This window comes from Populus euphratica, unplaced genomic scaffold, assembly GCF_000495115.2.
Source record: "Populus euphratica unplaced genomic scaffold, PopEup_1.0 scaffold186.1, whole genome shotgun sequence".
Lineage (NCBI taxonomy): Eukaryota > Viridiplantae > Streptophyta > Magnoliopsida > Malpighiales > Salicaceae > Populus > Populus euphratica.
The window spans coordinates 589932-603162 of record NW_011499992.1 but is presented as its reverse complement, the minus strand read 5'-3'; the positions used below and the strand labels follow the sequence as shown (position 1 = coordinate 603162).

General features: G+C 33.3%; 1 protein-coding gene and 1 long non-coding RNA gene across 2 annotated transcripts; one reads left to right on the top strand and one right to left on the bottom strand.

Moving 5' to 3' along the window:
- Positions 1-572: 572 nt before the first annotated feature.
- LOC105140456 (diacylglycerol O-acyltransferase 1-like) lies at positions 573-12620 on the top strand. The gene is made up of 16 exons (XM_011047299.1): positions 573-1247; positions 1332-1412; positions 1539-1612; positions 1790-1865; positions 2003-2070; positions 2992-3115; positions 3374-3472; positions 4622-4723; positions 4823-4959; positions 5467-5548; positions 5658-5678; positions 6573-6635; positions 8498-8545; positions 11581-11643; positions 11815-11868; positions 12179-12620. The coding sequence occupies exons 1-16, from the start codon at positions 969-971 to the stop codon at positions 12278-12280; spliced, it is 1473 nt and encodes a 490-aa protein (XP_011045601.1). The 5' UTR covers positions 573-968; the 3' UTR covers positions 12281-12620.
- Positions 9031-11574, bottom strand: LOC105140455 (uncharacterized). Its single transcript, XR_845189.1, has 2 exons — positions 10896-11574; positions 9031-10591 (listed from the first exon to the last, which is right to left on the bottom strand). It is a non-coding gene; the product is annotated as an uncharacterized LOC105140455 (long non-coding RNA).
- Positions 12621-13231: the final 611 nt, after the last annotated feature.

Below are 13231 nucleotides of genomic sequence, written 5' to 3'. Positions count from 1 at the left end.
AAAACACAATAAAATAATATTTTTAAACAAAATTATAAATTTAAATAAAATTATAAAAATATCATTGGAGTCTTGTGAGATTTTTTTAAAACTCTAATTACCCTAAAACTTTAACCATGAATATAAAAATATGTATGAAGACTTATAAATTTTAATTCAATTCAATAATCAAATTAAAATATATAATTAATAATTAAAATTAGATAATATTATAAAAAACAAAAAAAAAATACTACCAAGAATGAACCAAAATGTTCTAACTGGAATTTTAATGAATTTTTCAGATCAACCTAAAATTCTGAACAAGATAAAATCTATCCTAATTTATTCTATTTTTTAAACTGAAACAGATATACCACGTATTAGAAACGGAACGAAATCGACATCCTTGCATAAAAGTTTTTAAAGTCAAATACAGGAGGAAAGTTCGTATTCACAAGATAATAAAAAGAAGAAGAAAAGGAGAGCCACTACCTCGACCCACAGGTTTTCTTCCCGCTATTAGCGGACCCAAAAATCTAGACGGCAATAAATGCACGCATACATGAAGGAAAAATAGGGCACATATTTGAAGAGTCGACTGAGACCTTTTCCTTGTCCTTGCCTGCGTGGCGGTTCCTCTCCCTCTCCCCCTCTCTCTCTCTCTCTGAAAATCTCCATGAACCACTGGACCGCCCAAGCGCGACAAATGAATAAAAAAAAGTAAAAAATTGCAACGCCGCCATCTCTAAAACCAGTTTCCTGTGGACACCTCACCCTCTTTGCATAATCATCGCACCTTTTCACCCCAAAACCGACAATGAATGAATAAATGAATAAATAAATAAATATTCCAATTTCCATGAACGTTCCTTTCTTTTCTTTTTTAATAATAAAAAATTACCCGTATTAAACAAGAAAATACGCTATAATTTTTCACTATATGCCCTGCACTGCAGTTGAGTTTGTTTTTTAAACATATCTAAATCATGGCGGAGTCAGAGTCACCGGAGAATCGTGTAGCAGCAATGGAAAGTACATCTTCCTCGAGGTCATATCTCAACTTCTCTATTCGACGGAGGTCTCCAGTCACGGATTCGGCTTCGACGGAAATGATGGGATCGGAGGGTTTGAAAAGCAGTGGTAAAGCATGCGATAAGGTTAAGATTGAGAATCAATCAGATATGAAATTCAATTATCGGCCATCAATGCCTGCTCATAGTGGTGTTAGAGAGAGTCCTCTTAGTTCTGATGCCATTTTTAAACAAGTATGGATTGTTTTTCTTTCTTTTTGTTAATTTGCATTTTATGGATGGATGGATTTTGTCTTTACTACAATTTTGTGGCTGCAGAGTCATGCAGGTCTCTTCAATCTCTGTATAGTAGTGCTTGTGGCTGTAAACAGCAGGCTTATCATTGAAAATTTAATCAAGGTTGTTCTTTCCCCCTTTTTTCCGTGTGAACTTTCATGTTTTGTTTTGTTTTTAGGTGGGAGAGGTGATACAGGCGTGTTCTCTGTAATTTATAATGTTAAGGGCTTATTAATTTTTTTTTGGCAGTACGGTTGGTTAATCAATTCAGGATTTTGGTTTAGTTCAAAATCATTAAGAGACTGGCCTCTGTTTATGTGCTGGTAATTTCTCCCTTTTTATTCTATTTGATTGATGAAGATTGTTTTCGTTTTTTTTTTTTTTTGGTTTTGACTCCGAATTTCTTCATATGTTAAGGATTTGTAATCCCTTTTAGAAATCGAATGGGATTCTTTCCCTTTTCACAAGAAGTGTCTCTCTCACTATTGCTATTATTACAGTCTTAGTCTTCCAGCATTCCCTCTCGCGTCCTATCTCGTTGAGAAGTTGGCATATCGAAATTGTATATCTGAACTTGTAAGTGCTTCCAGGTCTGATTATTTTGCACGTTGCCATTAATAGAGATGGCTTATTATAATTCCTCAAATAAATAACACGCAATCCATTGTGGAGCCGGATTTGGTTTGAAGCTAACTTTAAGTTTAAAATTGCAGGTTGTTGTTTTCCTTCATATAATCATCACCACAGCATCACTTTTGTATCCAGTTTTAGTAATTCTCAGGTTTTTATTTATTTATTTATTCATATGCTTTTCCATATTCTTTTCTGTTATGCACTGCAAAATTAAGTGATGAGCAACTGTTAATTTAGCACATTTGGAACTTCGGCCTATATGTGGCCCAAAGGATTTGCATATTTGCCATGGTTTCATAAAAATGAAAAATAGTACTCCACCACAAAATTGCATCCCTCTTGAAAATTAGATATTCTAAAAAAGTTGAGTTCATGTTTAGGAAGATTTCTTTAAGAATCTTGAGGTTTGGCATAGCTAGCTTTGAAAGAATTTGGTTGTCATATCAAAGAAGAATGCAAAAGGAAACACTATTGTTGGAAACACACGGCGAGAATTGAAGATATTGATAGCTGGCTCATGACTTGCATTTTGCACAGATTATTGTATAGTATTGTGAAACGCTTGATCTGAAAAATAGTACAGAACAACTGACAACAATAGAGCATTAAAATATTCAAGGTATTTATAGACAAGAAAAAAAAATGCATTTTAAATTGCACAAGCACAGGGGTGGGTTATCTAACTGAAGGTGCTAAGTTCACTTTTGACTCTTCACGTCATCTTCTTAGCAATTGATACTAGATATTTTAGTTCTCTGATTAATGATATAAGAGGTTGGTGGAAAATAAACCCTCAAGCATCAGAATTTTTGCAAGTTTGTAAATTATGCAGTTCCATTTCGTTGAGCCTTCTCTCTCTCCCCAATGCAAACTTTAGAATGCCAGAACTATTTTCGGGGTAATTTATTGTGCAAGCATAACACAATGAGTTCTTTGACGCCTTTTTTTCCTCTAAAAGTGGAACTGATAAGCCAAATGTCTTAATAACTTTGTTCTTGTTGGGCATTGTCATTCTTACTCATTAGATGTTAACAAAGACACTCAAGTAGTCTTTGGCTAAATTGTGCAGGTGTGATTCTGCTTTGCTATCTGGTGGCACATTGATGCTCTTTGCTTGCATTGTGTGGTTGAAATTGGTATCTTTTGCACATACAAGCTCTGATATGAGAGCAATTGCCAAGTCTATTGATAAGGTAAACATATCTGAAAAAGCTTAGCAGGTTTCTTTACCAGGATTTTCACTTGAAAGCTATTGTATTGTCTCCTATATAAGATTACAAATTGAAGAATTGAGAAAATGTACTGGAAGTAACTAGCAGATGTGTTATCATCACTTTTTATCTTTGTTTTTTTCTTCCCCTATCACCACACATCAAATATTTCTCACTTTATCTAAGTTAATCTATTGGTTCCTCCCAGCCATTATTCACTGAGGTCCTGTTTGATTTCAGGAAAATACCCCATCCATTTCTTTGAATGCAGATAATTGTTATGATGCTAACTTTAAGAGTTTGGTCTATTTCATGGTGGCTCCCACATTATGTTACCAGGTAATGAGTCTTGTTTCTTGCAAAAATATTCTGGTTGCTGTTTACATTATTAGATTTTTATCAACTCTTATTTGCTCATCTTGTATTACCTCATGCTATTCAATTTATTTCCAACTATTCCGGAGGATACATGGCAATAATAAGACCTTTTTTCTTGTTACAAGAGAATAAAAGAAAAGGAACTAGGACATATATGGAGGAATGTATCCCTGCATAAATGCAATGAGAAGACTTCGCTATAACAATTGGGTTTATTATCCTGTGTATGGAACGATTGGTGCAGAGTAGTTTTTAACCCTGAATTGTGCGATATTTCTGCATTTCCTCAACCTGCTGAAAATATTTTTATGTTATCTGTTGTATAGGATTGACTGTGTTTTGAATGTCCTTCGTTGCCTTGCTTGGCCATTGGGTGTCTCATTTTCATCAGTTTTTAAGATTTTAGGGTGCATCCAAGAAGCTTTGTTTTCAGATGCATTTATGGTTATTTTTGTTTGTGTTTTTTTCCCGGTTTAGGAGTTTGGGTTTAAAGACCTTGCTGAACCATCCTTATGTTAATCTTGTGCTGTTACGTTGGGAACATATTTGCAGATACAAATGATGAGGAGGCATGATTAAGTGTACTTAAACTTCTATTCTACTATTAAGTTATTATGTTCTCATGGCAAGTTACATTTTATAGAGAGGATTGTCAGAGAGTATGAATGTATGATAAAGCAAGTTAGAGAATGTCCTAGAAAGAAAGCCAAGAGGTAGTGATGATGGCTCACCAGTCCCTTGGAATATCAGCTAAGGAAACTTCTAGAAAGATCAGCTTTACATAAAGAACAATTCTATTCCATCTCTGGATAAAAGATAGTGGGTAAAGATCCTTGAAATTTGCTCTGTTATAATCGACCAAAATTACTAACATTTAAAATAGAATCTAGCTTTTTATGTGGTCATTAATTTCTTTAAGACTAGTGTTAATGTATGGGCCTTTCTTCTGGTAATGCTCTGTTTCATGGCCCAAACTTATATATAGATTTTGCATTGTGTTTGTGTGGCTGTAGCATATAAATAGGACTTCTTTCTCTAGCGTGTGGTTGCTATATCTTGTCCTTGTTTTTGGGTTCTCTTATTTTCGCCCTCCATGCGTTTTCATTGCAGTCAAGCTATCCTCGTTCTGCATCTGTTCGAAAGGGTTGGGTGGTTCGACAATTTGTCAAGTTAATAATATTTACTGGATTCATGGGATTTATCATAGAACAAGTAAGTAGAACTTCACATTTAAACTAGTTCTATATGCTCTTGTCTTTTATGAAATAAAGGCATGCATTCAAGACAATTTTGGTGGGTGTAATTCTGCAGTATATCAATCCTATTGTTCAGAACTCGCAGCACCCTTTGAAAGGAAATCTCTTGTATGCCATTGAGAGGGTCTTGAAGCTCTCGGTTCCTAATTTATATGTTTGGCTCTGCATGTTCTACTGCTTTTTCCACTTGTGGTGAGTGAACTTTTTTCTTTTCTTTTCTATATTCATGGATATTTTCCCCTTTGTTGTGAAAATTATATTAATTGCCAAAAATGTTATCTAATCATTTTATTAGTACCACAAAGCTTGTTGTTATAGCTGTAGTGAGCTCACCTTGATGGTTTCAGTGCAATTTGTGGCTTCTTTTGGTTCTCTGGATTCTAGTTGTAGCTTTATTGGAGAAATTTACTTCAGCAACCCTGAACTACGTTCCCTTCAAAATATTTCTATTATAAATTTTTCTCCTAACAAGTGACAACTTAAATTTTTAACTGTTTGCAGATTCCTTTGTAATAAGAGCAATATTTTGAAAGTTTCTTATTAGTTTGTTTAATGCATAATTTTTATTTCCTAGCATGATTTCTGAAGTTTGGCACATTTCTGGAAATTTATGCTAGATTTCTTCCATCTCATAAAGGGTGAACTTTAGGACCAGGTTCATCTCTTTGGTTTTAGTTAAATACTGTTTTGCATTTGTAGGTTAAATATACTTGCCGAGCTCCTTCGCTTTGGTGATCGGGAGTTCTACAAGGATTGGTGGAATGCAAGAACTGTTGAAGAGGTAAGAACTCCTTTTCTGGAAGTTTTTTCTTCATGTTGTATCTATCAACAATCCTTTGCTTATTTTCTTTACATTTCAAATGTGTTTCTGGAATTGTGGCTTTGATCAGTACTGGAGAATGTGGAATATGGTACGTTTCTATACTTCAAACTCTTTTAATTTATATCAGATTATGGAGATGTGTTAAATGGTAATGAATTTCTTTTGTAAAATGAATAATTCCATGGAAAATTAATTCCAGGAAAATGAAATTTTATGACCATGGAAAATGAGGATAAAAATATTTTCCAGTGCTTATTATTGTGCACTGAAAATGACTTTCTTTTCTTTGTTATCCATTTTTCATAATAAGCTTTTGGGCAAACATACTGGCTGAATCTATGTTATGGATCTATATGGTCAAGCACAAAATGTTTTGTGTTTTTGCAGTTATGTGTACCAAAATTTATTCTTGTTTTAGATTTATAACATGAATGGTGTAGAACTCTTACACATACTACCTTAGAAGTTACCGTAACTTTTTAATTAATTCAAGAGCCTTGAGAGGAAAAATGTTATTTCCATTTTAAAAGAGAAAATGTAAAATGTAAAGGAGCTATGGAATTGGAAAATGTCTATATGAATTATTTTTTTGTAGTTGGCTATTAGATCATGAAGGGGGAAAAGATGCTATATCTATTTATTTGATTCTGGGCCATGGTTACCATGTGCCTTTTGAATTTGGTTGTGAGTTAACGCTATGAATGAACAAGGGATGTCTATTAGTTGCAAATTGTCATATATGAATGAAAGTTGTGTCATCATAAAGATATTAGATTGAAAGTCCTCAATTCTATTTAATCTTTAATCTGTGTTGGAGGAAATATTTTTTTTGTTGCTGCAGTTGTCAGCAAGACCATGGTAATCAATTCTTATTGTTTCACTGTAGTTATTATAATGAAAAGAAGATGTGCTGCTTACAGAAGCCAACACACACAGTCTGGCTGGCCAAGCATATCTCTAATTGAATCCTCATTTTTTACAGCCAGTTCATAAGTGGATGGTTCGCCATATCTATTTTCCATGTTTACGGAATAAAATACCAAAGGTAACTTCCCTTTCTCTCCGTGGACTGTAACCAATACTTTATTTGTTAGAAAGTAAATGAAAATTTCTTTTTTTTTACTGTATTTGTTTCTCTGCATATGTCATAATAAATTTTCCATTTCATGTTTGATGATTTTATAAAGTGACCCATGGATTGCAAGACATGTTACAATTTGGTTTATCTTGCAATTCTTCCTTTATTGAACCTTCTTTCCAACATTCTTTTTATTCTCTCTGCTAATTCCAAAAGAAAAAAAATAGGTCAGAATAACAAATATAGAAACTTTAAACCTCTAATTATGATGATAGTTGACCATAGCTTTTGGAAGAAAGATGATGCACAGAATATGAAGGGGGTTATCCTAATGTTTATCACATTTTCCTTATTCTTTATTTTATCTAAAAAATTTCTCTCACACTTAAATGTAAAGTAGTACTTCAACTTACAAAAATATCATTTAAAAACTGGACATCCAAACATGGTTATATCAACGGGTTTGGGTATCGGCACCCAGGTTCTCATACCTGTTTCATACCTTGATGGTTTGAACCCCATACCATTCCCATATGCTATGGGTGTGATAATCAGTTATGGATTAGTCAGGTGCTCGATGGATAGGGAAAATTGCTATTCCTACCTTTGCCATTGTGCTTTAAGTTGGTTCTTTAGTGCTTCAGGTCTATATTCTTATACTTCAGGTCTAGTGCTTTCAGGTTTCTTTAATTCTGTTCTGTACTGCTCCAAGAGCATAACTTTGTGCGTGAGCTCCAACCTGAACTTTGCAATTCAAGAATTCAAGACTTTTGTGTTGTGGCTCCATATCGACCCAGTTTTTTTTTTTCCCCTTCGTTTTAAACATCTCTTCAGAGTTCAAATGAAAGTTTTTCCATCTCCACTACATAACTAAGCGCTTCAAGGTGATGTCTAAGTTTCAATTCAAGGACCTATAAGTTACCTTGATTCTTCTAGAGAAGGTCCATCTTATGTAAATGTATCTAGGATTTGATGTGATGCACAAAAGAGATTTGAAGATGAATTAGTAAGCTAAGAAGAGAGAGAGAGAGAGAAAAAAAAAGGGAGCTAAGAAGAAGAAGCCAAAGAAATAGAAGAAAATGCTGAAGAAGAGAAAGAATGGGGGTTGAAAAAAACTTTACTTTGCAATTTTTATTCAATTCGTCGACAACTGTCTAATGTATAGAAAATTAGGATGTAAATACTAAAACCCTAACTAGAATAAACAATTGAGTTTATAGCTCAATAAATAAAATACTCATCAGTAATAAATCAAACCCAATGAATAAAGCCTAATTAATATATCTCAATTAAAAGTTCAAATGAATTAAAACAAAACATAAGCTAAAGCTCAATCTTTCAATGATTTGAGCTACCCTTTATCATCTATGATCATACGAGTACATAAACAATGTCTTGGGTCCGGTGTTCCAACCATGATACCTGAATATCTGGATTTTATTTGTAGTTTTGTAACTTTGATGATATCCATCAATGATGTGGATACATCTGTGCAGTTTATTTTCTTTTGATACTTTTGTAACTTACGAGCCATTGTAGTCTGCAACAGTTTATTTTTCTTTTTAATGATATTAACATTACATGATGCAAGCTTGCTTTTCTTTTTAATGGCTTTAACATCGTGGCACATTATTGTGAGTAATTTTTGCATGTTTATATTTGAATAACAGTGTAGGCCACTCTTGTGGCACATTATTGAATGGCTGCCTGTTATTAACTAAGTGTTTCCATGTGATTCTATATACTGTTAGCCAAAATCTCTATTTGTGATGCTCTATTGGCTGCTACTCACAATTATTCCTTTTTTTTTTTTTCCATTATCATTGCAGTGGGCAGCCTTACTTATTGCCTTCTTTGTCTCAGCTGTATTTCATGAGGTATTATTGGTTCGACATTTTATTTTTGTTATTTGATGACTTTTCCTTTTAACTAATTTATCTCATAGTTGGTCGTGTGGTTGCATGGAGAATTGAATTCTCGTATATTTATTTTTTTGATTATAGAAGAGTATCATTTCTAGGAAGCATCAACTGTGATATGTATATACGATATGATACTAATACTTTGTTACTTCAAATTTCTGGAATTTTAGGATATGATAGGTTATGGATACTTTCATTAAAAAATAATTTTATAATGTACTTTCTCATATTTATTCTAAATAATCATTCAAATTAAATAAAAATATATTTAAAATATGATAAAAATGGATTTGTTTGAATAATAACAATAATGACAGTTAAGATAGCATATCGCATTTGTCATTATATTTTACAAGATTCATCAATTATTATCCATTTTAAAAAAAGAAAAATTGGAAGCTTTGTGGGTTGATAGAAGCAAACTATAGCTATTTGGAAGCTTTTTTTTACTATTTCACATTGCTTGTAAATCAGTAAACTTGCTTAACTCTTTGTAATCTGCTCTCTTCAATTCCTCCCCTTTTTGCAACCAACAGCCAACAAGCAATCCATGAAGCACAATACCATTTTTAGCTGTTCTGTGTCACATTCTTCTTGACTATTCTCTGCATTTATTCAAAAAAACTGTTCTGCCTTTTATCACACAAGCAAGCACATAAAAAGAAAAACCTCAATTATTTTTAATAGAATTGATGATTAGCGGCACTGAAAATAATCTTTTCATTGAAACTAAATTTCCTAGAACTAAAGCACACCCATGAACAATTGAACATACCTTGAGTCCTCCGTTTACATGTAAGAACTTTTGCATCATAAGAAGAATGGTTGAATCCCATTCCTGTTGTCTTCATAAAAACATTGAATTGGTAGAAACTCCCAATACATTTGCACAAGAAAACAAAGGAGCAATGTTTCATGCAAGTCATGAAGATGCTTGAATGAGCTACGGAGGACTGAAGTATGAATGATACATGGAAATTAAATACAATGAATTGAAACTGCTTCTAGTAGATATTATATGACCATATCTGTCAAATTTACCTCTTAGGATTCCTTATTTCAATTCTAGAGCTCAAACTTGGCACTAGAAAACTTGAAAACCTTTGTTGATTTGTGAAATAGAAACCATCGAGATGGAGGAGAATTTTCATTCAAACTAGGGGTGACATTAAAATTAAGGTTTCTCTTAGGGATTTGAAAAACTATAACAACAAAAAATAATATGGGGTTTGTCCTAAATTCAAAATACACGAGATTAAACACAAGTAATTGTAATGTCATTCGGATTTTCAAAGAAATTTTTTTGATTAGGGCTAGGCATCCTCTCACCAATTTTTTTCTGCTCTTTTTCTGATTTCAATCGCAGTCAAATCTTCGAAAGGATCTTCTACACATTTGATTGATAATTTTGGTTTCAATTTTACTCAGATTCTCATTTAATTTGGGCTAGGTTTAGGCTTGTTTGCTTCTCTGATATTGAAGAGAGAAACAAGATGGTTCAGAGAGGGAGATTGTGTCGGGAAATTTTTGGGTGAAATGCTTTGCTGCAACATGTGAATTTTTTTTTTTTTTTGTATCAGGCTGCTTTTTTCTTTTTAGATTTCCACAAACAGAACCACAAACATTGTTTGATGAAGGAGTAAAATGTAATATATGAGAAATTAGAGTGCAAAGTGTTACCACACTCAAACCAAAAGGTGATTAATGTAATTTACCGTGATATTTAGTGTTCATTGATTTTAGATTTGGCAAGTATCTGACATGAATTGGGGAGTACCGGAACAAGTATAGTATTGAATACTAGTTGCGATACATGAGGCATTTTGAAGCATCTGTTCTTCCCTATTCATCAACTCATACAGACACCTGATGTGAAACCAAGGATTGTGTTTAGCGATTCATCACTCCTTTTCTTTTCAGTCTTGATGGCTAGAGTGATTTTATGTTGAACTTATCTGGGTTAACTGCAGCTATTGAAAGTTCGACTTTGAACGAGATGAACTTGACATGAATGACAAATTGCACGAGGATTGTGACAACATATGAAAAGATCTGTCTTCATATGTGAACTATACAGTGTCTGGAATTTGCTTTATGTTATCTCAATGGTACAAATAATGTTAGGTTCAACTAGGGAAGAGATGAACTTGACATGAGTGACAAATTGCATGAGGATTGTGACAACATGATGAAAAGATCTGTCTTCATATGTGAACTATACAGTGTCTGGAATTTGCTTTATGTTATCTCAGTGGTACAAATAATGGTAGGTTCAAATAGGGAAGAGATAAAATGAAATGTGAACATGTGAACAAATTACAGAATAACTGATGTATGACAGTAGAAGCAAAGAAACCGATTGTCCTAAAGCAAGTAGGACATTAAAATCCTGATAAAATATTACCTTTTAATAAAAATAATAACAAAGTCCTAAAATTCTATAAAAATAATAATAGAACTCTAAATGTACTAAAGTAAACTTGTTTCCATATTTTATCAGTATCTGGCAGTGTTGACACTTTTGTGATGGTCTTTTATTGGAATCAAAATTATAGGAAATGGAAGGATAAAATTATCAGAAATAATTTTAAAAACTTGTCGCTTCGAAATAAACAAGTGTAGGCTATATTCCTTTGTTGTGCTGTAAAATGTTAAATTTGCTGGTGACAAAAGATGGTTCCTATTGCAATTAATGCTACTGACGTGGGTTCAACTATTACCTTAACATTTCATAGAAAATATAGCTGTAGTCAAGGTGGGAAATATATTCACGTGGTGGATCCAACTTGACTGGGCATAGTTGAGGCAGATGTATTCATACCTGATTTGTCTCGCTGAGGAATGTAGTGATTCCAATTTAGCGATAGATTAATACCTTAGCTTTTATAGTAATTGCTTGCTGTAGAATCTTGAAATGGTGCACCTTTGGGTCATATAATATTTTCAGTTACACTGATGTACTTATGTGGCATTTGTTATTAACTATGCAGTTGTGTATTGCTGTTCCTTGCCACATGTTCAAGCTCTGGGCATTTATTGGAATTATGTTTCAGGTAAGATGGTTCTGACTGCTGACTGCCAGAAGTGTGTTTATTCGTTTTAAAATCAGTTATCTGCTTGCTCCCCACCCCCCTAAAAGAAGCAAAGGAAGACAGAAAAGTAATCATCTTAAGTGTGCTGGATTACCTAATGGAATACATGGTTTTCTTTCTCGTTTGGATCAGGTTCCCTTAGTGGTGATCACAAAATTCCTTCAAAATAAGTTCAAAAGCTCTATGGTATGTCTATTTTTTTCATCTCATTATAAAAAACATATTTTAGTGCGCGCACATATCTTGTCAGCATCAAAGTTCCAAGAAACAATCATCCATGTGGAAAGGGAAACAGGTTAAAATCTGGAACATTTGATATAGCAGACCTCCAATTCTGCTATGTTCCATCTTAAAGTCTATTTCTGGCCTCGTTCATGGGCCGAGTTGGTAGTATATTACTATGCAGTAAAAGAAAAAGCGAACTCCAATAATTAATTGTTCAGTAATCTATCCTAGTCTTCGAGTCCATGACAGAATATTACTCGTTTCATGACAGGTGGGCAATATGATATTCTGGTTATTTTTCAGCATTCTTGGTCAACCTATGTGTGTGCTTCTATATTACCATGACTTGATGAATCGGAAAAGGGAAAACTGATTCAAGATGACAAATGCGGTATGGTAGAGATCGTCAAGATGAACAAAATGCACGGTTATGATAGCAGAGCAGGCATTAGATGTGCCTTTTCTTATGTATTCTGCTGGAGAAATTGACTCGATTTGTTGATTCGAGAGATGGTCTCTCCAGGACTTTTATTTTTATGTATCTCAATTGATGTGCAAGCAATTTTGGAAGTACAAGCACTGACAATTAAAATGCCAATGCAACAGTGGATCTGTTGTGTTGGTTAATCATTTCCAGAAAATTGTAAATGTTTCTTGTTCCATCTTTTGCTTCAAAAGGAAATTAAAAAAGAAGAAAATTTCTTTCCTTTCCAGTTATTATTTCATCAGAGCTATTACCTATAATGTCAATAGAAAGGCTGAAGTTAAGCATTCAACTGTAAATGCTTAAATAGAAAATTTACCTTACTATATTTAGCTTTCTAAATTTCTTCTTTGTAATTACTATATACAGCACAACTACTTTTTCTATATAATGAAAGCCTAGTTGAAAAGTGAAGGCTATGTTATGGTATTAGAGTTTTTTTTATAGAATTTTTAAATCTTAGTGTTTTTTGGTCATAGTTTCATGGAAAAGTTAGATAATATTTGTTAGATTTAGTGGCAAAAATTATGCTCTTTGGACAATTCAGTTGGAGATCTTTCTCAAAGGATAGGAGTTATGGGGTTATATAGATAATAGCGACAAAGGAGACTTGATTGTTCAGGGATCTGCTGTTGTTCAGGCAATCAAAGATGCATAAATAATATCCTGATTCTTAAAGATGCATAAATTATATCCTAAATCTTAGTTTTATGGAGCTATATCTGATCCTGTCTTTGCATCTTCATAGATCAGCAAAGGCTATGTGGGATCACCTTACACAAGTCTATAACTAAGATAACAATGTTATGCGTTTTTAGCTTGAGTTGGCTATTGCCAACT

Excerpts from the sequence above, each read along its gene's own strand:
- LOC105140456 (XM_011047299.1), top strand. The coding sequence starts at position 969 with ATGGCGGAGTCAGAGTCACCGGAGAATCGTGTAGCAGCAATGGAAAGT. Across the intron at positions 4,960-5,466 it reads TACTGCTTTTTCCACTTGTG|GTTAAATATACTTGCCGAGC; the intron begins GTGAGTGAACTT and ends TTGCATTTGTAG. Across the intron at positions 6,636-8,497 it reads TACGGAATAAAATACCAAAG|TGGGCAGCCTTACTTATTGC; the intron begins GTAACTTCCCTT and ends TTATCATTGCAG.